Genomic DNA, 27,473 nt, shown 5'->3' on the forward strand with positions numbered 1-27,473 from the left:
TTACGGTTTTACCTAAGTGTCACACTGTGGTGTATGTTATTTTGTTGGAAATGCGACAGTCATGTTGTACCGGTTATCTTGTATGGAAAAGTATGTATTTATCCTAGGCAAATACGTAGCATCGCTACAATATCCCCTCTCTCGGCAAAGAGGTTAAGCGCCGCTTAACCGAGGCAGCCGGGGTAACCGGAGAAAAAAAAATCTTTTCCCAAAAAATCATCTGGTCCAGTAGGACGTTAACTATACAAACAATCAAAACAATATCAAACACACTATATTTAGGTGCGGTGACTCCTGGTGTAAAGGCGGTTGAAGGAGATAACCGAATTTACATTGATTTTGAGGTACGAGAACGAATATATACAGGTCTAATGGACTCAGGAGCAAATTTAAGTATAATAGGGAACAATTACCATAAACATTTCTTAAATTTAGGATTTAATTTAATAAATTACACTACAACTGCGACTTGTGCAAACCGTTCTGTCGTTGAGGTCATAGGTAAAATCCTATTACCAATCAATTTCAGAGGGATGCTTTATAATATCATGTTTATGGTAATCCCAGAAGTATCTGATGACTTAATTTTTGGCATGGATTCTATATTAACGCTAGAATTAATAGATCTTTTTAAATTAAAAGATATTCACCTTCTAAAAAGGAAAACATCACTTAGGCCGGAGTCACTAAAAACATTATGTGCCATAGTGCCAAAACATGATCTCTCCCCTCTTGAATCAATTCAACTGGACAAAGTAATAAATGAATTTAAGTCAATCAGTACAGAGGAGCGAGGTCTGGGTAAAACATCTCTAGTAGAGCACAAGATCACAACAACGGGGCCACCAATAAAACAACGATATTATCCTCTTTCACCGTTTAAACTGAAGGCTTTAAATGACGAAGTAGACCGGATGCTTCAGCTGGGCGTGATAGCACTATCTAAATCACCATGGTCTAACCCCGTTGTTATGACTCCAAAAAAAGACGGTTCCTGGAGATTTTGTTTAGACGCCAGGAAACTTAACGACGTCACAGTCAAGGACTCATATCCTGTACCATACATTAATTCAATTTTAGATAATTTACGTGGCACACGTTATTTAAGCTCAATCGACTTGTCGGCGGCTTACTGGCAAATTTCTCTATGTGACTCCGACAACGTCGACGGCTCCGGCACGTCATGTCAAAAATGTGCATTTGTGGTACCAAACCGCGGACTATTTGAATTTAAACGCGTCCCGTTCGGTATCTCGAACGCGGGCTGTGAATTACAACGTTTGGTAGACTCTCTTTTTCACCATAAATACGGCGAGAAGATATTTGCATATTGTGACGACCTTCTCATAGCCACCAATTCGTTTGAAGAGCATATCGTTATTTTAAATGACGTTTTTCAAGCTTTAAGCAAGGCAGGTCTAACTATAAATTTTAGTAAGTGCGAATTTTGTAAATCAGAGCTTAGGTACCTTGGATACATAGTCGGTTCACAAGGTCTACTAACAGATCCACAAAAGCTAGATAGCATTAAAAATTTCCCGCGCCCAACAACCGCTAAGCAACTACGCGCATTTATAGGGCTCTGTTCTTATTACCGACGATTCGTGGCAAATTTTTCTACTATCATAGCCCCGATGACAGCTTTAATTGGCAAGAAGAAGGGTAGAGACACCGTAGAATGGACAGTGGAAGCAGAGAGGTCATTCCTAGCGCTTAAAGAAGCCCTCACCCAGGCTCCGGTGCTCGCTTGCCCTGATTTTTCCAAACCATTCCAGATCCATTCAGATGCATCAAGCGTCGGCATCGGGAGCGTACTTATTCAGGAATTGAGCGGTATAGAACACCCTGTAGCTTTTTATTCTAGGTTGCTTACGAAAACCGAACGAAATTACAGCACAACCGAACGCGAACTCCTAGCATTAGTGGACTCAATAAATCATTTTAGACCGTACATAGAAGGTAGCCGCTTTGTGGTGGTCACCGACCATATGTCGCTAAAATGGCTCAAAACGCTAAACAACCCTTCAGGTCGTTTGGCGCGATGGGCAATGCAGTTATCTTGTTTTGACTTTGAAATTAGACATAAAAAAGGCTCCATGCACGTAGTACCAGACGTTTTGTCACGTATTGAGGCAGTAATATTCGAAGGAGGTTGCAGTTCTAAAGATAATTGGTATAATAAATTATTTAAAAATGTAGAAACAAACCCAGTATTTCATAAAAACTATCAAATAAAAAATAAAGTACTATTTAGATACTCAAAACCAATATCAAATTTACAGACCGAAAATAATTGGAAAATAGTTTTGCCTAGAGAATTAATACCAGAATGCATTAAAGAAAATCATGAAAAACTAACAGTACATCCTGGCACATTTAAAACTTTATCAAAAATTAAAGAAAACTATTTTTGGAAAGGCATGTATGCAGACGTGAAAAATTATGTGGCCACGTGTGAGAAGTGTAAAGCATACAAACACTCAAATCAGCCTCCACATGGGCACATGACAAACCAGAAAAAGGTTAATAAACCTATACACACTCTATCTATCGACCTAATAGGTCCTTTAGTACAATCATATTCTGGTCACGTCTACATACTATCTATAGTTGATGTATTTACAAAATATTGTTGGATTCACCCACTTAGAACTGCAACAACTAAAACAGTAACTTCATTTATAGAATCAGAAATTTTAAATAAAGAGGGAATCCCATGTGTTTTAATCTGCGACAACGCAACAATATTCCAAAGTAAACAATTTAAAGATTTTTGTGCCACACACTCAATACCAAGGATATTTTATAACGCATATTACGCACCTCAATCTAATACAGTAGAACGCTTTAATCAAACTATTGAGACCTGCCTAGCTATTTTAGTAGGACAGTCACAGGACCAAAGGAACTGGTCCAAGTACCTACCGCAAATCCAGCTATCTTTGAATAGCACTATTAATATTGTAACGGGGCATACACCATTCTTGTTGGCAAAGGGGCGAGAGATGATGACGGATGGCATGCTGCATTCCATTAGGGGCGGTATTCCAAATTCGTTAGACGACCTCCAAATTTCCAACCGGTCCGACAGAGCAACTGCTCTCAACGAGATGGCAGATATCTTCCAGCGCGTCACTGATGCTTTGACCAAAGCGTACAAACAAAACGCGGTACGATATAACCTGCGCCGTAAGGAACTACGGCTAAGCGTGGGCGATATCGTATGGAGGCGTAATTTTGTACAGTCAAATGCAGCACACTTCTTCTCCGCAAAATTGGCACCGCGCTTCCTGAAATGCAAAGTCATTAAGAAGCATTCGGATGTCGTATATGATCTTCAGGAGATAGACACGGGTAAAATTGGAAAGTATCATGTCAAGGACATAATTAAAGTCCCACAAGGTGTATGTCACACGTAACAATTTATTTTATATTATTAGGGCATACTAAGATTTAGCCCATTCTTTTTTTCAAGCACACATGCTTCTTTGACCCAACTGGTCAACATTTGTTTCAAGCATTTCCTAGGAAATCAAATTTTATAAGTAACTACATACCCTAAGGGCCCAGGGTGACTCAATTATGGTGGATATAATACACTAAGTAGGACATGGAAAAGAAAACCAAGTTTTTCTTTTTCAATTAATGCAAGCCCATTGGCTGCATATTGGAATTTGGTTTAAGTGCGGGTTACAAGTAGCTTCCACTATTGCTAGTATAAGTAATAAATAAAAACTACCAACTAGTAACCACATTATATTAGGGTACTAGTGGCTTTGTATTTGTAGGAATATAGGCATAGCAGAGCATGCTATAGTAAAACATAACTATTAGTATATCAATAGGTAGCATTACATTAGGTATAGAAATACATGTAATATACTAATTAATTAGAATAAATTAGCCTAATCAAAGATAACTAATATTTTTGTTAGCATTAAAAGATATCAATTAGCCTTAAAATGAGAGTTAGCTCATTATTAACTATAGCGACTACATTATTGTAGGAATGGAACGTAAGGAGATAGCGTGAAACGGAACGTAAGGGAGAGAGAAGGATGACAAGAGGTGCGAAAGGGACGGGGAGAACGATTTGAATGGTGAGCGAGCAAACGTGCGTTAAGGTGTTAAATATTCTAAATAATTAGTTTTTCTTACTTAAATAAAACAAGTGAAGTTTAGTTTTGGTTTTTATTACGAGGCCTAACATAATCCCACATAATTTTGGGGGCTCGTCCGGGATTGCCTCGAAAAACCAAAAAGTTGAACGACGGTGGCACGTGGTCGTGCGCAACGCGTACCGGCGAAAAGACGGCGGCGGTACCAGAACACGGCTAAAGATTGTTCTCCATTCCAACACGACGACACGACGCAAAAACGAAGTTGATGTACGACGATCAAGACGAAGATAGCATTTTGAATATTCTAAACACAGATATTCAAGACGAGAAAATGGCGGACGCGTGTGCTAGTCTTTTAAATCTCACTGTCATGACGGACAGTATCACGAAGTTTAGCGGCGATGATAAAGCACACACAGCGTCGAAATGGGCGCAAGATATAGAAGATAACTCAGAAATCTTCAACTGGACGGAGGCTCAGAAGCTCGTAGTGGCGCGTAGATCCTTGGTGGGCACGGCGGCGTTATGGTTACAGTCCGAGAAAACCTTTAAGAAGTACGACGAGCTCAAGGCGGCATTGCTTAAAGAGTTCCCGGATGCAATCAACACTAAGGAAATGCACGAGCTCATGGGCAACAGGAAGAAGAGAAAAGAAGAGTCTTTCTACCAATACATGCTCATTATGAAGGAGCTCGGTAAGCGAGCTAAGTTTCCGGATTACGTCGCGATACAATACATCGTTGACGGCATTACGGACTACGAACCGAATAAATCTATATTATACGGGGCTACTACTTATCCCGTACTCAAGGAGAAGTTGCTTTTGTATGAAAAAATGAAGACTAAAACGAAGAAAGAAGATAAAGAAGCTAAACCTAATAAGATAGAAAAAGACACGAAGCATAATAGTTCATCGTCATCATCCAGTCGAAAAAGGTGCTACAAGTGTGGTGAAGAAGATCATCTGGCGGTAACATGTACTAGAGGGGTGAAATGCTATTTTTGCAACGATTTTGGTCATATAAGCAGAGAGTGTCCAACGAAATCTAAGGAACGCGGCGGCGGCGGCGCCGGCGCGGCTGGCGGCTCAGCTGGCGGTGCGGATTCGTCGGTAAAGCAGTCTCGCATAAGCGGCGCGGGTGAGAAAGCGAGACAGCAAGCATCTCCGTCGGTAAAGCAGCCTGCAGCGGTGGATATTCGTCGGCAGTCGGCCATGTTTGGAATTCTGGCCAATGAGGAGACAGACGTCAATATGGCGGATGACAGCGTTGACAGTTACCGGCAGGATGTAAATATTGCGACTAAAAATGACGATGCGAAGACGAAAACTTATAAGAAAAAGCCGATGAAGTCGATTAATTTGTGCGGAGTGGAAATATCGGCGTTAATTGATTCGGGCAGTGGATTCAACTTGATGAGTAAGGACTCTTTCGACGAACTTAAAGTGAAAATGTGCGATGACGATTCTGTGTTTACCGGACTCGGAATGAAAGATGTGTTTCCTTACGGCAAGTTCTACGTTAATATGATTATCGACGAGACGCGCTATGACGATACTATATTTCACGTTGTACCTAATGACTGTATGCCGTATAAATGTATTGTAGGTCGGGAATTTCTTGACACTGTGACCATGGTTATGTGCAAAGGTTCCGTAAAGTTCTTGCCACTTTAGGATGAGGGATGGTTGGCGCGTGTGGAATGTGTGTGTGAGGTGTTCACTGTTTCAGATCACGTACGCGATGGTACCGTTAGGGAAGAGGTCGAGCGCCTGGTCGCCGAATACGAACCCGTGCAGACTAGGGAGGCGCCAATCGAGCTGAAAATCATTCTTAAGGATGACATTCCAGTGGCGCAGCGTCCCAGAAGGCTTTCCATAGTGGAGCAGAACATTGTAGAGGAACAGGTTAATGAGTGGATGCAAAAAGGAATTATACAGGTGAGTTATTCCGAATATAGTAGCCCGCTAGTCCTTGTAAAGAAAAAAGATGGTTCAACCAGAGTGTGTGTTGATTATCGATTGTTGAACAGTAAGATGGTTAAAGATGAGTTTCCCCTGCCACTGATTGAGGATTTGATTGACAAGTTGAGAGACGCTAAGTTGTTCAGTGTGTTAGACCTTAAAAATGGGTTTTTCCATTTAAAGATTAGTAAGGAGTCTGTGCCCTACACTTCATTTGTGGCCCATCACGGCCAATGGGAGTTCCTGAGAGCCCCTTTCGGGTTATCAGTCAGTCCGAAGTATTTCATGAGGTTCATTACCACTATATTTAAAGATTTGATGCAAGAAGGTGTAATGATGGTATTCATAGATGACATTATAATTCCAGCCCAGACGGAGCAAGATGCCCTGCTAAGGCTGCGGCGGGTGTTGGAGGTTGCTGCGGAGTATGGACTTGAAATTAACTGGAACAAGGCCAAGTTGATATGCCGAGAGATTGAGTACCTAGGCCATCTGGTTAAAGAAGGTGAAGTGCAGCCAAGTCCAGAAAAGGTGGAAGCAGTAGCGCGATACCCTGAGCCCAGGAATGTCAGGCAGATCCAAAGCTTCATCGGATTAACCTCATATTTCAGAAAGTATATAAGGGGCTATGCACAGATAGCCAGACCCTTAACAGATTTGATGAAAAAGGATGCAAAGTTTATTTTTGGTCCTGAGCAGCGAGAAGCATTCAATATTTTGAAACAGAAGTTGATGAGTGAGCCAGTTCTCAAGATTTTCAACCCGAAGCTTCATACCGAACTTCACACAGATTTATTTATTTTATTTTATTTTATTGATCAAATAAGTAACACAGCATGCGTCAAGCCAGGCTCTGGCAGGTATACTTCTGCAGGCCAGTGAAGATGGAGAACTGCACCCTGTATACTATAGAAGTAGACGTACGAGTGAAGCAGAAAGTCGATATTCTAGCTATGAACTTGAAGCTCTAGCTATAGTGGAAAGTGTGAGGAAATTCCACCACTATCTGTTCGGTATCCATTTTAAGATTGTGACAGATTGTCAAGCATTTGAGCTCACTTTGAAGAAGAAGGAGTTGACACCAAAAGTGGCAAGATGGGTGTTACTACTGGACCAATATGACTATGAGATAGAGCATCGAGCTGGTGCCAAGATGCCGCACGCAGATGCGCTTAGCCGGAACCCATATGTGGCCGCAGTAGTAAGCCTACATGAGAAGATTGGTCAAGCTCAAGAAAGAGATGAGGAGCTCAATGCCATTAAACAGCTGATTTTGAAAGATGGGCGTTACAATGACTTTTATTTAGAAAATGACATACTATACAAAGGAGACCAACGGCAACTGGTGGTGCCTAAGGTAATGGAGAAAGAAGTAATCAAGAAGGTGCATAGTAACGGTCATTTTGCTATGAGAAAGATGAAGGAAGCTATAAGCAAAGATTACTACATAAGAAACATGGATAGGAAAATAGAAGAAGTAGTCACGAGCTGCATACCATGCTTATTAGCAACAAGAAAAGAGGGGAAGCAGGAAGGATTTCTAAATCCTATTGCTAAAGAAGGTACTCCACTGCATACTTTGCACCTGGATCACATAGGACCACTGACAGAAACGAAGAAGCTCTACAATCATATACTTACCGTTGTGGATGCATTCACGAAGTTTGTGTGGCTCTACCCGACGAAGTCAACATCCAGCGCAGAAGTAATCAGTAAGTTGCAGCTACAGCAGCAGACGTTTGGTAACCCCACACGTATTATCACGGATAGAGGTACAGCATTCACTAGTGGAGCGTTCCAGAAGTACTGTGAAGATGAAGGAATCCAGCATGTGACTATTACCACTGGAATAGCAAGGGCGAATGGTCAGGTAGAAAGGATGCACCGCATTATGATCCCAATGCTAACGAAGCTATGCATTGAAGACCAATCTACGTGGTACAAGCATGTCGGACGAGTACAGAGAGCTATAAACAGTACTTACCAAAGAAGTATAGATACCTCGCCATTCCAGCTGTTGACCGGCACTAGGATGAAGTGCAAGGAGGATGTCGAGATATTGAACCTTTTACAACAGGAAACCATATCCCAGTTCGATGAAGAAAGAGAAAGTCTAAGACAGAAAGCTAAAGAACAGATTCAGAAGATTCAAGAAGAAAATAAGAAAAGTTTCAATAGGAAGAGGAAAGAGAGCTCCAAGTACGAGGTAGGCGATCTTGTCGCGATAAAGAGGACACAGTTCGGGCCAGGGCTTAAGCTCAAGCCAAAGTTCTTCGGACCTTATAAGGTAACCAAGGTGAAGCGTAACGACCGATATGACGTGGAGAAGTTGTACAGCGGCACAGAGGGTCCCAACAAGACAGCCACGTCCGCGGACTTCATGAAAAGATGGCCTGAGGAGGACTGCGAGTGATACAGGTAGTAGTCTAGCCCTTTTTCTCTTATTCCTTGATTGGCAAATTTTGTTTAATATAAAAGACGGACCTTTTGCATATAGAATTGATCTCATGTAAGAAATTCCTGGTTCCTAAATGTTTAAGTTAAGATGCATAATTTACGATGTTATTTTTTGGTTAAATGTTAAAGGCAGCTAAAATGTTAAAAAGTTGTAAAATGTTTCTATGCTACTTATGCTGTCAGCTATTTCCAGTATGTTTAAAATGTATGATGAGAGTTAAAAATATTAACAATGTTTTCTAGATTTCAGTAAATGTGGTGCCATATTAAAATGCTCAATTTCCTTAGATGTGTAGTAGAGGTGTTTAAATTAATAGTAACTCTTTAACTGACAGTATGGCACTTTGATGTAAAATAGAGTTAAGATACTTACCGTGTACTTACCTTTATGATGTTGAATGAATGATGAGCAGATGAATGAACGTGTGAAGCATATCTGAGGGCAGATTATGATGTGCAGGACAGCCGAGAATGTAGGAATGGAACGTAAGGAGATAGCGTGAAACGGAACGTAAGGGAGAGAGAAGGATGACAAGAGGTGCGAAAGGGACGGGGAGAACGATTTGAATGGTGAGCGAGCAAACGTGCGTTAAGGTGTTAAATATTCTAAATAATTAGTTTTTCTTACTTAAATAAAACAAGTGAAGTTTAGTTTTGGTTTTTATTACGAGGCCTAACATAATCCCACATTATACAACTTAAGACTATTTCAAAGGAAATCTAGGTTATATTTTTTAGTTGAGTAGCAGAAACCACAGTGTGGTGGCCACACGCTGTGATTTCTAATGTGAAACACGTGATAGTCATGATCTGACCGCAGCATAGTGTTAAAAGGTATACGTCTACGTTATAGTTCTAGAACATGACATAGGTAAATTAAAGATAAATAATAAGTAGCATACTAAATAAATAAATCTAGGTTTAGTGTCAAACGATAATAAATATGGAGCGCATGTATATATCCGCATGTATAGTTAACGTCCTACTGGACCAGATGATTTTTTGGGAAAAGATTTTCTTTTCTCCGGTTACCCCGGCTGCCTCAGTTAAGCGGCGCTTAACCTCTTTGCCGAGAGAGGGGATATTGTAGCGATGCTACGTATTTGCCTAGGATAAATACATACTTTTCCATACAAGATAACCGGTACAACATGACTGTCGCATTTCCAACAAAATAACATACACCACAGTGTGACACTTAGGTAAAACCGTAACGTACCTTCTTGGCCGCAGGTTGATTAACATATCCTGCCTCCTGGCTAACTGGTTTCGAAGAAACAAGTCCAAAGAGTATGCCACTTGAACGGAACTTGTCACCCAGATTGTGCAGAGGTTGCTGGACCAAACCTGGCTTCACGTATATCAAAGTCATCCTCGTGACCCATCCCAACTGCCCAAGTAGGTCACATCCTAATTTAGTTCGTATTTTAGAATCATTTTCGGAATTTTTATGAAACATAAATGATGATTTTGACGGTGTCAATGAGTTGAAATCTTTGACAGGAGAACTGTCAGAAAGTAAATTATGCGTTTAGTTACCGCATCGGAAAGAAGGTATTCTGAATGAAACAAGGTAGAAAACGTACGATAAAAATATAATTATTAGTAATTATTATTAACCACTTAAAATATTACAAGTATTAATGAGCATTGATATTTTTTCGAAAGTCATCTGATTTGGAAAAGGTTTAAGTTGGTTTGACGTTTGATGCGTCGATATGAATCGAAACGGAGGGCTGGGGTATTTTGGAATCGATGATGGATGTGTCAGTGGGAATTGGGGCTCGCTAGCATTTATACAGCTCCTAATTGAATATCGAAATAAACCGCCTCGCCCCCTTCCGCCGCCTGCCCCGGCCGGTGGGAGATTGGGATATATGTAAATTGCGCCGTGTGTGTGTGTGTCGTGCGCGAAGAGGGCGTAGCCCACCGAGTGCTTTCCGTGCCACCGGCGAGCGCAAGCATGGCCGACGGCCGTGTTTCTCCAAGCGTCGTTGCGCGCCCCCTGATGTGCTGAGCGTCGTGGGGACGCTGGTTTCCACCGCAGGGCGCAGTTTGCCGCCCGGCGAACCCGAGGTGCTTCACACAGGCCTCTCCTTCACTTGCGTGGCCTGTCGACTCCGAGGCGCGTCATGTTGGCGCCACCATCAAGCCGTAGGGCACGGCCTTGACCCGCGAGCCGTGTGTCGGACAGCCTTGCCGCGGTCCGACGATCCCAAGGTATCATCGCGCGGGTCCTTCTTGTGGAACTTCCGAGCGCCGCGGGTTGTTCTCGCCCGGGCTTGCCAAAGCCGGAGCTTGAGGAACGCCCGCCGCCCACCGTCAGCGATCCGCCTGCTGCGTTAAATACCAGCGGGCCTGTGGATGATAGCTACGTTCGGTACCCGTGAGTGCACTAGACTTTTATCCCAGGTTTTGGCCAAAACCCCGCGTCTCGTCCATCTCGCGATCGTAGATTAAGGTTTACTATAGTGTCACCCCATAACCGCCGACGGTTTATAGAAACCGATTGTATTTTGAGCAGCGCCCGCCCTAAAGCGGAGTGCATTGTAAGTAGGTAGCGAAGTGTATTAAATTGCATGACAGATATTTGGCTGTGTCTTTTCAACACCCTACCAAGTAACCCCATTAACCAGGTTAGAATAACAAGAGGACCCTTGTACTCCAATAGTCCAATGTTTTGCTGCGGATCTTATCCGAGGCATTTTTCCCATTAACTATTTAAACATTTAAAAACCTTATTATTTTTTATACACTACAAAATCCAATCAATATAATTAATTAGCTCCGTAACAATTTTGATAAAAAACAGCTAATAAAAGATTTTCTATCAAAAAAGGCATAGAAACATCAATTTAATCTTTAACTGCTCTAACGCTAAAAATGTATGAAGATTAACTAAACTAGTAAAGGGGGCGTTTAAGGGGGGGGGGGTTAAGATTGTTTTCACTCTATATTTACTTCTAGAATATGCCGACCGTACAGTCGACGTCAAAGATATGTTAACATTATTCGTCTTATTACAAAGGAGTAAGGTGCAAAAATGTAAACACATTTTTGACGTCGACTGTACATAGCTTCAAACCAAGCAGTTCCAACTTGACTTAGAAATGCTTTGGTAGGATTTAGCCTCAAACTCAAGTTTTTTCTCAACACAAGTATGACGTAACTTAATACATAATTTCACACACTTACGCCCTTGTAGCTCTCAAAATCATCTGATCCTTTAGAAATAGAAAATAATAAACGGAATCCACTTCATCCTTGCGTCGCGTAAAAATACCATTATCAGGGAAAACGAGCGAAGTTAGGAGTTCTATTGTAATTTAATTCTCCCCTTAGATTAACTTCGTGTATGGCATAAATATTTATAGCCAATGTCTTGAGTTTCGTTGTCTTATCGCGATGAAATATGGCGGCGGGGGTTGCAAATAAACTTGTAATAATTTCATTTCTGTCGTGTAAACACCATTAATCATTTATCATTTATTTGTCGCAACCTATACTATTACAGATGTTCCTAAAATTAAATAAGTTCAGTCATCGACCCTATTAGGACGTGGCAACATTTTTATATGTACATAGGTACACACTTTTCTATGGCACATCATCATCATCATCATCATTTCAGCCTATATACGTCCCACTGCTGAGCACAGGCCTCCTCTCATGCACGAGAGGGCTTGGGCTATAGTCCCCACGCTAGCCCAATGCGGATTGGGGACTTCACAGACACCTTTGAATTTCTTCGCAGATGTATGCAGGTTTCCTCACGATGTTTTCCTTCACCGAAAAGCTAGTGGTAAATATCAAATGATATTTCGTACATAAGTTCCGAAAAACTCATTGGTACGAGCCAGGATTTGAACCCGCGACCTCCAGATTGAAAGTCAGGCGTCATATCCACTCGGCCACCACTGCTTCACTATGGCACATAAAAAATAAGAAGTAATAAACAGAAAAAAAAATTAAAATTTCTACATTCGTTTGTAGGCTGGATTTCATTGGATTTGTAAGTAATTACACGACGAATACAATGATGTCTTAAAAATTTTACTTGTTATAATAATAATTAGGTATAAGTTTTAAATGTTTGTAGCTTTGCTTAATTATTAAGAAAAAATTGCGTAAGCACTAACTACTAATACGCGCATTTTTTAAAAATATTAAAGTGAGGACGATATGAATGAAGAATTTTGTACATTGACACGTCCTTTCCTATCTCTATCGCACGCCGGTAGTCAATGCTACTGGGCGAGTAGGACAGCCATATGATTATGCGCGTGCTATAAACAGGAAACGGCATGTCAATGTACGAAATTCTTCATGCTTTAAGGTCGTTATTTTTAGGGTTCCGTACCCAAAGAGTAAAAACGGTACCATATTACTAAGACTCCACTGTTCGTCTGTTCGTCCGTCTGTCTGTCATCTCATGGACCGTGATAGTTAGATGAAATTTTCACAGGTGATATTTATTTTTGTTGCCGCTATAACAACAAATACTTAAAAAGTACGGAACCCTCGGTGAGTGAGTCGGACTCGCACTTGAACGGTTTTTTTGTAATTGTTTTACATTTGAAACGATTATAAATCACCTAAAAGTCTGTTTTTTATCCAGCGCCATGTTTGCGCACTAAATTCTAGAACTTATTTTATTTGGCAGGCACTAACCCAGATTTATGTGCGAAACCTGCCATCTGAGTGTGTCTAATAAGAAATAACACAAGTTCTACGGATAAAATATAGGTTTTTGCGCTTCCATTTACATGACCTTTTAACAGATTTCTGAAAACCAGATATATTTTATGAATAACTTATAAAAGTTCCACCAATATTTCATTTTAGATACTACGCTTTTTAGGGTTCCGTACCCAAAGGGTAAAAACGGAACCCTATTACTAAGTCTCCACTGTCCGTCTGTCCGTCCGTCTGTCTTTCTGTCATCAGGCTGTAACTCTCTGAAACGTGATAGCTAGACAGTTTGATAATTTCACAAATGATGTTCTTCTGTTGCCGCTACAAATACTAAAAACAAAATAAAATAAATATGTAAGTGGGGTCCCCATACAACTAACGTGATCTTTTTGCCGTTTTTGCGTAATGTACGGAACCCTTCGTGCGCGAGTCCGACTAGCACTTGGCCGGTTTTACTTACTTATACCGCGTTGGGGGCAAACAAGCATACACCCGATTCATACGGAGCGGTAACCGCATCATTTGGATGCCGGTAACCCCAGAGGTAGCACACGTTGCGAACCCCCTATTTTTGGTTCCACATTTTTTATATGCTATTATGAAATCCTTCCTGTGAAGTCTTTTTATGAAGCCACGTTTGAGGAAATATAGAAGTCACACAAAAAATATAATAAATCCTTTACCATCGCACATACAGATAAAAACTGCATATTTGAACCCGAGAATTTCTCCAAGAAAACCGTATAGAAAATCCTCTGTCTCATAAAAAGGAAAATAGAATAAATGCGAGTGATACATCTGACTTACTCGCACACTGTACGTTCATAAAACCAAGTATGGCATGAAAAAGAACTGTTATTTCTCTTCATATTAGAGAAAGTTAGAGCGACAAAGATGTATGCGACTATGATGCCATTACTTACTTGGGTCTTTGTCAAAGTTAAGGACAAACTTTAGTTAGTACGACGCGCAATGGCGAGTACGGCATTTCGCTGTTCTAACCAGACCTTTATTTATAACGTCATTACAAGCAAGTACCTAAAAGATCTTGGTTTCTAAAGATCTTGGTTTCTAAAGACCTTCTACAAAATAACGAATTACGTCCAACGTATCTCTTATAAAACGAGTACCAGGTTGCTAAATCCTTTTTATTGTTGAATAAACCCCTTCAAAACTCTGAGGGCCTTTTGAAGACAAATCTTAGAGCTAAATCAATAAACAAACTCCTGTTTAATTCGGAAACTTCTAAGAAAGTGCTTAATTGCGATTTGATGAGAAAAGCGTTGGTGAAGAGATTTAGAAGGTTCACGAAGTTTATCTGTTTCGAGGTGGGCCAGTGTAAGTGGGACGTCTGTTAATTACGTGAGTTGTGGGGGGGGAGGGATTCAAGCCTACAATCACCAATTACTACGTAGGTCAAAAATGTAAACATAAATGTGATATAATTACACGGTTTAATTAAAATGAAATCCCATCAAAAACATTACATGTAAAAAGATGCCAGTCTCGCAGTGTAATTATTGTTCTACTACAAAAAAGTTTTGAGATGTTAATGTAAACATATGTGAGATAATTACACTGTTTAATTAAAATGAAATCATAAAAGAGCAAAAGCAAAATAAAAAACAAAAAAAGAGCAAAAGCAAAGTAAAAAAGAAAAGTCGCACTACAGTCCCACAATATGTCATAACAAATGCAGTTAGATTCTTTGGATATACTTATTATGCGGTCTCCAACGCATGATGTACTCGAGGGAGGCACCTGCAATTAAATGGTCGTACGGCTATGAAGAGATCACCATGCAGGTCACGTGACTTATGGCCGCACAAAAGAAGACTAAAAAAAATACATCATCATCATTAATGAGGGAACGAGAAAAAGAAGAGACTTAATACACCTTTGTTCTACCTATTAAATTTATTGGTTTATAGTAAAAACAGGTACCATCAGCCGCAAGTGCATGGCGAATTTTCAAAACTTATTCAATCAATCAATCAATCATTTATTCACTTCACTCAATTAGCACTTACAGCTAAACCTTACGTGCTAATTGGCATTACATTACTTAATATCTAACATGCATTAACTGCAATAAATACAATAAAATAAAATTGGAATAAATCAAAACTAAAATTATATGTACAATGCCCAATGATTATGGATTTAGAAACGTCAAAATTTGTTGTTTTTTGTTTTGTTTGTTTATTTCATAATATCTCCATGCAATTTTGCAGCTCACTGTCCTTACATTGTAACTATACTAGCGGAAAAGTGACTTCGTGAATAGTAGGTTTATAATTAATTCGAATTGAAATGATACTTGTAAGCTTAAACGAAATTGTTAACGCAAATGGAATGTTTGTCATGGAATTGATGCCGTTTCCATTTTAAGGCCAGCATTTCGGAATTTAGAAACAAGTAGAATATTCTATTCCACGACATTCGTTGTTTTTAAAGGTTAAAAATTAATTAATTTCTAGTTGTGAATTGTGAAATCACTGTTATACCGTGGTTATACCAATAAATATTGCTGGGCATCCAATAAATAGCACTTGTCCACTACTATAATAGACGTAAGTTCGCCTTTGTACATTGTATGTATTTTGTTTTTACTGTGTTTGTAATCTGTCTTATTTAAAATAAAGTGTTTATATGGGTACATACATATTATTTATTATTTTATAAAGTGCTGAAACAAACTATAAACACTACAACATGTATCCAAACAATAATTATATAGACAAACCATCACAATTTTATTTTAATATAACTTATTACCATAATATCAATTTCACTGTCACTTTTAACCTGTCAAATATAATGATGTTTAAAGAAATAAATGTATTTCTCGAATAAAATGAAGGCAACGTCGGCATTGTCATTTATGGTAAAGTAAAATGAATAGGAGCCTATTAATAGGTAACTAAAATTGATACTAAATATAATTGAATATTTCTCCGGATCCCTTTAAAATTAAGAAAGTCTAGACTCTAAAAATTGATTATAAATTTAAAAATTTGTTACAGTTACGAACTGCCAGTGTATTATAGATGGCTTTATCCATGTTTATCTACATGACAAAATAACTGTCACTTTTTACCACCGTGGGATAGAAAGTGACGGACACCGTTTTATCACGCTGTCACGTAGACAAAGAGCGACCATCATATCCGTACTGGTTTTGATAAGACCTTGACGATTTTTTTGGTGATTGGCGCGCATCTCACACACGACTACTTTATTTTACATTTAAAATATTAGCGATCTTGAAGGTCTTATCAAAATAGTATCAAAGCCATAACAAGCCAATTGAATTGGCCTGTTAGACGACTCCTGAGGTCCTGAGCGGGACCTGGCTCCACTAACGCTGATTGGTCTACACGAAATGCGATCCTCCTCCTCCACTCCTGAGTACTGACGCTGATTGGTACAGCGGCGTACACTGGCTTAAGTTCCTATCAAAATAAAATGAAAATCATGTCAAATTATTTAAGCACAATCTGCCGCCTGGGTTACCAAGTATTGGCTAGAACTATTTTTAGAATTATCTGCAACTTTCTTATTGCTTTATCAATTCATCTATCTAGAGTCTAAATCTGTTCTAGATCAAACGAAACTTCAGATAAACTTATTTAATAACCATCTAGAACTTGTTATTACATCTTGAAATTAAGTTGATAAAGTTTAATTTCATTTGGATAAGTTCGAGTTTTACTTATTTTCATAACTGGATATCGGTATAATTTTTATCATTATGGCGAAATAGGTTTATAGAGGTCACTTTTGCGTGACCCTTATCTAAAATGAGACTTGTACCTAAGGTAAGGTCTCCTAGCTTAGTCGGCAGTGACCCAGCCTACGTAGCAGGAGGTTCCGGTTTCGAATCCTGGAAAAGGTTTTTTTTTTTGTGATTTCGTCAAAATATTTGTTCCTAGGATATCGATGTTTTCTATTGTAGGTAAATCATTATATATACCTGTTGTGTATGCATGCATAGGTAGATGTAAGTACGCATGGTGGCTGCGCCCACCGCGATATAAACCAGGTAACGGGTTAAATAAATCAGTTCGCTAACAGCTACGTTGTGTGTCACTTGTGCGCCCTCCCATTTCATATCTATCAGTGGCGACGATTCGTTAATTACCTCGCGTGTTAACTGCCGTGTATCATGGCAACTTCGAACTCGGTCGGCTTATTTTCAAGTTTTAACCATCAACAACAAGAGTGGCTTACTTACAAAAATAGGCTTGAACAGTGGTTCATCGCAAACAACATCGACGATGCAAGCGACAAAGCGGGTGTAAGAAGGCGCGCCATCTTGTTAAGTGCACTTACCGAAAGCACCTATCAATTAGCAAGTAACCTTGCACTGCCCGGTGTTCTTGAAAACAAAAGTTACAGTGAAGTGGTACTGTTATTGGATGCGCATTTTACTCCAAAGCGCTGCGTATTTGCGGAGCGTTATCACTTCCATTCTGCGGTGCAGAAGGTAGGCGAAACATCGGCGCAATGGGCCGCGCGACTGCGCGGGCTTGCGGCGCATTGCCAGTTCAAGAACATTGAGGAGGCGCTTCTGGACAGATTTATCATGGGCATGCAGTCTGGTAAAGAGCGCGAAAAATTGTTTTCGAAGGAGCTTGGCGAACTCACCCTAGCGAAAGCAATTGACATAGCTGAAAGTGTGCGGTGCGCTCGCGCCGCAGCCAGCGCGACCTTGGCTTCCACCGTGACGGCGGCGGTGCCCGGCGCTGAGAGCGTGTTAAAGATCGGCGAGACTACAGCGGGTCGCGGGAATAAGTGTTCTGTGTGCGGTCTAAGTAGTCATAAAACGGAGAACTGTCGTTACGTAAATTACAAGTGCAAAAAGTGCAAAAAGAAGGGTCACTTACGTAAGATGTGTAACCTGAAGTACGTTGAGTCAGAGGAGGTGAGCGAGGATGATGATGGTAAGTTTTTTAATATCCGTTCGGTAAAGGGTGAACCCATGATCGAAACAGTAATTATTAACGGGTTATCGTTACAATGTGAGATAGATACGGGGTCCGCCATTACCGCCATTTCACAAAAAACTTACGAGTCTCTGTTTAAAGAAGTGCCGTTACTCCCTAGTAACAAGAGGTTTACCGGTTATAATAGTATTCCGATTATAAGTACGGGTTTCGTCAAATTGCCGGTCGCGTATTTGGGCAAGACTATTATTCTCGATGTACACGTCATTCCTGAAGGGGGCCCGATTATCCTAGGGAGGAACTTCGTGTCCAAATTCAAATTGGAGCTCGCGCCTATCCTCTATTGCTCGAAAACGGAATCCGAAACCGACGATGTCAGCGATTTAATGACTCGTTATCCAGAATTATTTTCGGATAAACTAGGTCGGTTCAAAAAATATAAAATAAAATTAACGCTTAAGCCCGACGCCAAACCAGTTTTTTACAAAGCCCGGCCCGTGGCATTTGCTCTGAAGGATAAGGTCGATAGTGAAATTAAACGTTTAGTACGGTTAGGTATTCTCGAGCAGATCGAATATTCTGACTACGCGTCGCCCATTGTGCCAGTGCTAAAACGCGACGGGTCAGTTAGGATCTGTGCCGATTACTCTCAAACAATAAATAAACAATTATTGATTGAGAAATATCCCCTGCCGACTATCGAAGAACTTTTCTCTAAATTATACGGAGGGGTTGAGTTTACAAAACTGGATATGTCCATGGCGTATAATCAATTTGAAATTGACGACCCTGATAATATTACCTGTATTAATACCAATCGGGGGTTGTTCAAATATAGGCGGTTAATTTTCGGGTTGTCAAGTGCCCCAGCGGTCTTCCAACGTGCTCTAAATAATATTCTTGCCGATTTAGAGGGAGTATTGTGCTTCCTGGATGACGTACTCATCACGGGCCGGAGTAGGGAGGAGCACGTCGCGCGCCTGCACCAGGTATTACAGCGTTTTAGAGACGCGGGGCTGACGCTTCAGAAGGAAAAGTGCTCTTTTTTCCAGAATGAAATAACGTACCTAGGCCACGTTATTAATAAAGATGGTATAAGCAAATCTAAATCTAAAGTCAAAGCAATAGTCGAGGCACCAGTTCCTAAAAATATAAATCAACTACAGTCATTCCTGGGGTTGATCAATTATTATAGGAACTTTGTGCCAAGGGCTTCTGCCATCTTAAGTCCACTGTACGACCTCTTAAAAAAGGACGTAAAGTGGGAGTGGAAAACAGAGCACGAAAAGGCATTCACAGAGATTAAGACCAGGTTAGCATCAGACCAAGTCCTTGCGCATTATAATCCAGATGCTAAATTAATTTTGACTTGTGATGCGTCACCCCAAGGTCTCGGTGCGATTTTATCGCAAATTCAGCCAGACGGGTCCGAACGTCCCATTTCTTTTGCTTCTCGGACTCTAAATGCCGCAGAAAAGAAATATGCACAAATACAAAAGGAAGCAACAAGTTTAATTTTCGGCATAAAAAAATATCATCAATATTTATATGCACGTGCGGAACCTTTTATTTTGCGCACAGATCACCAACCGCTGTTATCTATTTTCGGTCCGCACCGAGGAATACCGGAGATAACAGCAAATAGGCTGCAACGGTATGCGATATTTTTATCTGCATACAATTACATTATAGAATATGTACGTAGTGCAAATAACTGCGCCGATTTCTTATCTCGCGCGTCGTTGCCGGACGAGCCGGTGACGCGCGAGGGGGGCGCGGGAGCGGAGGACACCGCTGCATATGTACATTTTGTTTTAGAGGGCAGTAGTTTACCAATTACTATCGATCGGTTGCAGCAGGAGACGCGTAATGATGCGACTCTAAAAAAGGTTGTTTATTTCGTTGAAAATGGTTGGCCTCGCAAAACTAATGATATCGACATGAAACCCTACCATCAATGTAGATTACAGCTATCGGTTGAAAAAGGGGTTTTAATGAGAGGCCATAAGGTCATTATTCCCTTGGCGTTACAAAGTCAGGTTCTTTCAGAGCTACACGACTCACATTTAGGCATTGTGAAGAGTAAAGCTGAGGCGCGTTCGCGGGTTTGGTTCCCGGGCATTGATGCCGCCATTGAGAACCTGATAGGGGCCTGTGAGATTTGTACTCGGTTGCGACCAACACCTCCGCGCGTTCCGCTCGCACCATGGAAAATACCAACACATGTATTCCAAAGGATACACTTGGATTTTCTCGGGCCTATAAACGAACACTGGTACTTAGTCATAGTCGACGCCTTTAGTAAATGGGTAGAATGCTACGATATGAAAACAAATTCGTCATCAATTAACGTGGTTGATAAATTGTACGATTTCATGTCTAGGTACGGTATTCCTTGTGCGATAGTCAGCGATAATGGCACTTCTTTTGTTAGTCAGTACTTCGAGGAATTTTGCGCTTTAAATGGCATACAACATTTAACATCACCGGTGTATCATCCGTCCAGTAATGGTATGGCGGAGTCGTATGTTAAAGTTATAAAAAAGGGCCTAAAGGCCGCGCTCTTGTCAAACTCCAAAAGTAAAAGTGTTAATAACCAATTACTGAAATATTTATTCCATTATCGAAATTCAAAACACACTACTACCGGGAAATCACCAGCCCAGCTGGTATTCGGTAGACAATTAAGATCACGATTAGATTTACTGCGTGTTACGTCACAAGGGTCATCAACCTCGCTCACCGTACTCGATTCTTTTGTTAAAAATAAACAGTGCTCGCAGATTAAATATTACGGCGGAGTAAACAGATGTCCATTCATTACGGACGAGTTAGTTTTATATAAAAACTTTACAAATAAAAATCATTTCACTTGGACCCTGGGAACAATAGTAAAAAACTTAGGTCGTGTGCTTTATCTTATAAAGGACAATAAAACAAACAAAATAGTGAAAAGACATGTTAACCAAGTTGTTAAATATAAGGGCCGAGTCACACCGACAACCGTGAGTCACCCCGAGCCAAACAAAACACCGGAAGTCTTCAGCGAGTCTTCACCTCCTGACGTACCGCCCATTTTTGATGTCGGGCCACAGCTCACCGTACCATCTACTGGGGTGCCTAACATATTAGCTGGTGGACCGGAGGCAATGACTAGGCAATCCCCGTCACACGAGCCTGCAGGCCTGAATAACGAAGGGGAACCAACAATGGGGGAGGAGGAACATGCGAGGCCCCTCGACACGCCGTCTGTGGCCGCGCCTGCAAGCCCGGCCCCTGCGCCTGCGCCGCCAACCGCCGCCAGCCGCACGCCGCCGCTGCCGGCCGCCGCCGCCGCCGCAGCGGACGACGCGCCTCCCGAGTCCGCGGACCCACCGGCCGCGTCCTCACGGCTCAAGCGGGCTCGCCCGCGTTTTGATTATAAACAGTACTTCTAAGTTGGTTGGACTGTGCTAGTTTTAAGTTAGAGTAAGGAACTATGGGGAAGGGATTGTTGTGTATGCATGCATAGGTAGATGTAAGTACGCATGGTGGCTGCGCCCACCGCGATATAAACCAGGTAACGGGTTAAATAAATCAGTTCGCTAACAGCTACGTTGTGTGTCACTTGTGCGCCCTCCCATTTCATATCTATCAATACCCATTACTCGTATATTATATCGTCGTCTAGTATACACAAAGCAAGCCTTTACTGTGGGACTAGATAGATCTGTGTAAAATTGGCCTGTAATATTTATTAAAGAAAGTTACTTAAAATTACATTTTTATTTTCTTACCGTAATATCATGAATTTATAAAGCCCTAGTACTAATCATCAAAATTTAATTTCGTTCTTAAAGCTGAAATAGTTCTCAAACTCCTTCACAATCGTAAAAAATGCGGTTTCTGAGGAACTCGCAAAATACGAAATTGCGAAAGTTTTCAACAATTTGAACAGGCAGACAGATGAAATATTAATTAAAATCTTCAGTTAGGTACGTTTAAAAGGTTCACGTCCCATAATTTGTTTTTATAATGCAGAATGAAAAAAGTCCTAAAGCAGAGCCCCACGTTGGGCGCCAATACATAAATTTACTTCCTTATATGCAATTCTACATAATAGTAGTACCAACCTAATCCTATGTAATAAATCGTCTAAAGAATACTTTCCACGGAACTAGATCGAATAATATTTTCGCCGCAATATCGTTCGTCTGTTTTATTCCTCGTATAATACAGATTATGGCGGAACAGTGTTAAAATTCGCTGACACGACGCTTCCCAACTAACATTAGGCGCTAAATTTAAGGGTTAGAAGAGATTTATATAAGCGCCTATTTACTCTTTAGGTGTGGTTAGTGCTCTAAAAATAGGTGTTATAGCCAGCTATAACCCCTTTTTAACCCCGGATTGGGCACAAATTTTATCACCATAAGATTTATAACAGTGCTACAGTAGGGTTAGCGGATAAAAAAAGAGACATAAGAGCGGTATAGTGGAGCTACAATAGTGTTAATTAATTCTTTAGGAGCTAGATGGGTTGCATATAGGTGACTACAAACTGTTGTAGTAGAAGAGCGCTAAAATAGTGTTGTAATAGCGTTGATTAAGTACTTAGGATTTAAAAGGGTGCCAAAAAAGCGAATACTAACTATTTGAGTAGTAGTGTAGGGCCATATAGATGATACTTTCAGCTTTAGATGGTATATTAGCATTTAAAGTCAATATTTGTAACACTCAAGAAGGTAATTGCACAATTTTTCCTTAGCCCTATCTGCTTTGGTTGCAGATGTTTCCATTTTGTATTATTATTCGTAAGCTTGCTCTATGACAGCTTGAAGTGAAATGTAATGGCGGATAATTAAAAGCAAATAATTATTTTAGTTCACTGATGCAGGAGTTATCTGCGGATTTATGATGGCGAAATTAATTACACTGTCAAAAACTATATGTATTACTAACAAAATTTTAAAGGGCCTCTGATCCTTTGCATATTTATCTGAATATAATATTTTTTTATTTGTGGTCCACCGTATTTAATTTTCGAAAAATTACTCAATATGCGTGACGTCCGGTTTTAAATATAACAATATTAACATTAGGTCAATATTGAGTAAAAGTATCGATTTTTATGGAGTATTTACGTTCTAATTAATAGTTTTTGTTTTGCTTATTGATTCATCGGTCATCTTAACATGGCGCTATAGGCTTAGGTTCTAAGTAATACTCTAATAACAGTATAAGATGTACTAAGGTATTGAATAACGCTCGTCTGCGACTACATGATCGATAATGGTGACTCATAACTTCTCTTTTCGACTGTAAGTGATACAAGAGAGTTAAGTAGCGATTATGATACACGGAGTTATAAAATACTTTTTATCGCCTGTTTAGAACCTTAAGTGAAAATTGCAGCTGCTTATTACTCATATAGATATTAAGGTGGTAGAATTCACTTTGAGCTATAACACTGTAATATAGCCATATTGGTGTTTTGGGTTTTAAGAGCTATGGACTATCAGTGGTACTCAGGGTTCGTGGGTCTGACGCTCTATTGTCACACTACACGTCTGTGATATTCCTAAAAATCTATTTAATAACTAGAATCAATTTTAAACAGGGAGAATGAGAAAGTATTGGGCGCCAGCACGCTGTAAAGCGTACAGAAAGGTGAAAACTAAGATGAGAAAAGGAAACTATTGTTTAAGCTCGAGACAATTAAATATAATATCAATATTTTACACAAAACAGTAGTACAGTAAGGCAGTACAGAAAATAACCTTATGCTATTATTATACTAAGAACACTATGCTATCGGACTGGTTACGCAGTCTCAGTTAAAGTTTATTATGTCTATACACTAATTATGCACTGAGCACTTGAAGTTTATTAAGAGGCCACTATTGCGTGAAGCTAATTAAAGTCTATTGATTAGTAGCACACCCAAATCACGTGTCACGCCAGAGGCGCATAGGTGGCAGCCAAAAGCCGTGGTGACACGTGCCGAAACCGTCAGCCACGTGTCCAAGTGACCGCCTATCTACCACGCCAACGTCGCGATGCGCAACAGGAATCACGAGCTCGAAAGAGCTAATAACAAATTAGATCTGACCACACCTGAGTCACGTGTCCGTAGCAGAAGCCGGTGAAGCCGTGGCCACGTGTTGCTCCAATAGCTCACGGGGGCAGCACACAAGTCGCGATGACACACGTCGAAACCGTCGAGGCGTGCGTCCAGGTGGCTGACCAAACCTACAAGCCACAGACAGTCGCGATGAGCAGCACGAGGCTCCAGCCCAAGGTCCTCAGCGACGCCCAGCGCCGACACGTGCCCGAAGAAAAAGCCCAGGGTAGGGACCGGCATAAAGGCTAAAGGAAAAAAAAAAACCACATATTGAAACCCAATATAAAAAAAAAGGATTGATTCTCCACTGAAATTAACTGGACAATTACTAAACTAACACACCGTTCTGGCATTTACAGGAAAACCTACTAATTGGCCATGCGGTCATCCGACACACATGGGCAAGGACGAAAAAAAGGTTACATTTCCTACAATAAAATCGCAAATGCTTACCCGGATTTCAAGTGAAGCGATTGATGCTACACTGCTGACATTTATAAAAAATATTTATTTAAGAATTCCCTACAGGAATTTGCTGTAGGACGCCATATTGTGCTGTTTGCTGTAACAAAGAAATGTAAAATCAGTAAAGACGAACGTTATAAAAAAACCGGGCTATATTTCTATAAAGATTTGCGCTGTGGCTTACCTCGCTACAAAAAGTGAAGATGTATTTCCATATTTTACTGGGATGGCTCCCGTACAAAGCGACCAGAGAATATCTGCACCAGCTTCTTCACATGGCTGCGGAAATCTCAGTGACTTGATCGCGTTCGACAATCAATTTCCTCTCCTGTCACTTTTTCAAACAAAAACCTACGCTCAGAGCCAAGGAATTTTGCCAGGCATTGCAAACAATGTCCCAAACAATATTTGAAAATTATAATATTAAAAGACCAACGATACCGAGTACTAATATTTTTGAAGAATTAAACCTAAATATTTCAACCATTAAAGAAAATATTTAATGCTAAATAAGAACCATAAAGTTTCCTAGAGCAACAGCTCGCCACTAAGCGTTGAAATGTCTCGCTGTGCGGATAGATGGCGCTGAAAACAATCCTGTACCTGTCTTATTACAATGTCGCTGTGAGTATGGAACTAAAAAAAAAAGAAATTGCCTCAGTTACGTTTGAAACGTAACATTACCACCTAACTTAGATAAAAAAAAAATGTTTAATGTTAGTGAAACATTTTTTTTTAACATGTAATTAACTATATTGGCTATGCCATGAGGTTTACACAATCCTAACTATCAAGTTAAACTATGTTTATAACTAACATGCAAGAAAACTATCGACTAGTGAGAGATTGGGAGAGTAAATCTCGGCGGTGCAGCGAGCGAAGAATAATTCTAGGCGGGGTGCACGTCCGAGTTTTGCCTACTCCACAACCACTAAAAGCTAAGAGTAGACTGCAGAAACACCAGAACGTGGCGTACGGACAAGAAGAAAACAAAATTTCAACCTTATCGACTCCATGGAGGCGTGCAGCAGAAGAACACGAACTCCCCATGCACGGACCGCAAGCGAGAATCCAATGCATGAAATTAAGTAGACCACGAGTTAGCAGTCATATGCATTCCTAATTAAAAGAAACTACAAAATATTCTAAGTGTCAAAACCAGTGACACATTTTACCCCTCTCTCCCCTATTGTACCAAATGTGCAGAAGCACACCGAAGACTACCGTCCCCTTTCCGAGATACAAAGAGAAGCATCCAGATTAAACTATTTTATCAAAATATAAAGTTACGTAAGTATAAGTCCTTAAGAATTTGTCTCAACAGAAGTGAAAACAATTTCCCATATACTGTTTATAGAGAGAGAAACAGTGCACAACAAACAGAACGTACCTACCCAGAAAACTTCAATTTCTAATTAAAGTTTAAAGTTATTATAAAAAATTAGAGTTTTAAAAGAGATGGGCACTAAATTGCCCCAGTCTCCCCTTTTCTAGTGTCACTATGTGTAGGAACACACCATGAAATTATTTCCATAATATAGAACACAAGAACTAACACTTGAACACAGATCCAATTAAGTTTTAAGTGAAACGAAACGCATAGTTTGACGTATAGGCTTCCCATTCCAAAAGGTCGTAAGCGCCAAAGGAATTGAAAATAGAGGTTATCTACGAGTGCATAATGAAAAAATTTCGCTCCAGATGGGATTGAAACTTCATCCAATGTTCAAGGGAACATGGAATAACACATCACTGCACTTGTAATCACCATTTTCACTTCACAAAGCACTGATTCATCACTTTATTAGATGCACTAGACCAACCTTAAATGCAGAATAAGCTGACGCACTAAGCATCTAAAGACGAAGTCACATCCAAGAAGACTCATTGACAACGAAACCTCGATGTCAATAAGCAACAGCGAGCAAGCAAGCAAGCCGCAAGCAAGCAAGTCATAAGCCAGCAGTATCCTCATTGCCTGTAACCAGCCATAGAAGAAATCAAAGCGAAATCCAGCATAACAAAAACACTTTATTGGGTTATGTTGAAAATCAAACATAACAAAGACACTTTATTAGGTTATGTGAACTAAAGTCAAATCCAGGATATTCTAAACAGTGGGCGCCGTGCCAAACTATTTAAGCATGTAGTGTCATAATAATGTATCTAAATAACTTGCTTTGTTGTTTTATTTCACAACCATGTTCATGGAACATTTAGATAGCAAAGTTATCCAGTGTCAGTGACTCTAACCTAAAAATATTTAAAGTAAATAACATTTACAAGAGAAAGTAGGTATTTGTACCTTGCAGAGAGGCAATAGTACAGCGTTCATTTTAGAACGATAGAAATACCTGTGCAACATTCCTTTGTTGAACATTGCATAAATTAAAAGATAAGTTTCTTAAGATAATACCTATAGTAGTAACATCTATAACTAACATATATCTAATCGTCTGTTCAAAATCTGCATGCTTGCAATAAGAAAATATGTTTACACTATAAAGTAAAGTAAGATAATAATATCTAATAGCTAGGTACTGTCAATATGAACAGCACAGTATGTTCATTTTTAGAACACAGAGATGAGTAACATTTCTCATCATAAACATTACTTCTAAGTAAGAGGAAAAATTTAGTTTCTTAGACCTAACTATAGTAAGTAAGTGATTTAAGAGTATCAAGTAAAAGTAAGTAAGGCGGTAATGAAAGTTACTTTA

At 40.0% G+C, this 27,473-nt stretch overlaps 2 protein-coding genes across 2 annotated transcripts in view; one reads left to right on the forward strand and one right to left on the reverse strand.

The window, feature by feature from the left end:
• LOC134667801 (uncharacterized) overlaps positions 1 to 27,473 on the reverse strand; it is a 183,713-nt gene that overhangs the window by 36,083 nt on the left and 120,157 nt on the right. The window lies entirely within an intron of this gene.
• LOC134667531 (uncharacterized) lies at positions 18,059 to 21,773 on the forward strand. Its single transcript, XM_063524952.1, has 2 exons — positions 18,059 to 18,182; positions 20,960 to 21,773. The coding sequence occupies exons 1-2, from the start codon at positions 18,174 to 18,176 to the stop codon at positions 21,620 to 21,622; spliced, it is 672 nt and encodes a 223-aa protein (XP_063381022.1). The 5' UTR covers positions 18,059 to 18,173; the 3' UTR covers positions 21,623 to 21,773.

Source organism: Cydia fagiglandana, chromosome 9 (genome assembly GCF_963556715.1).
Source record: "Cydia fagiglandana chromosome 9, ilCydFagi1.1, whole genome shotgun sequence".
NCBI classification, from domain to species: Eukaryota; Metazoa; Arthropoda; class Insecta; order Lepidoptera; family Tortricidae; genus Cydia; species Cydia fagiglandana.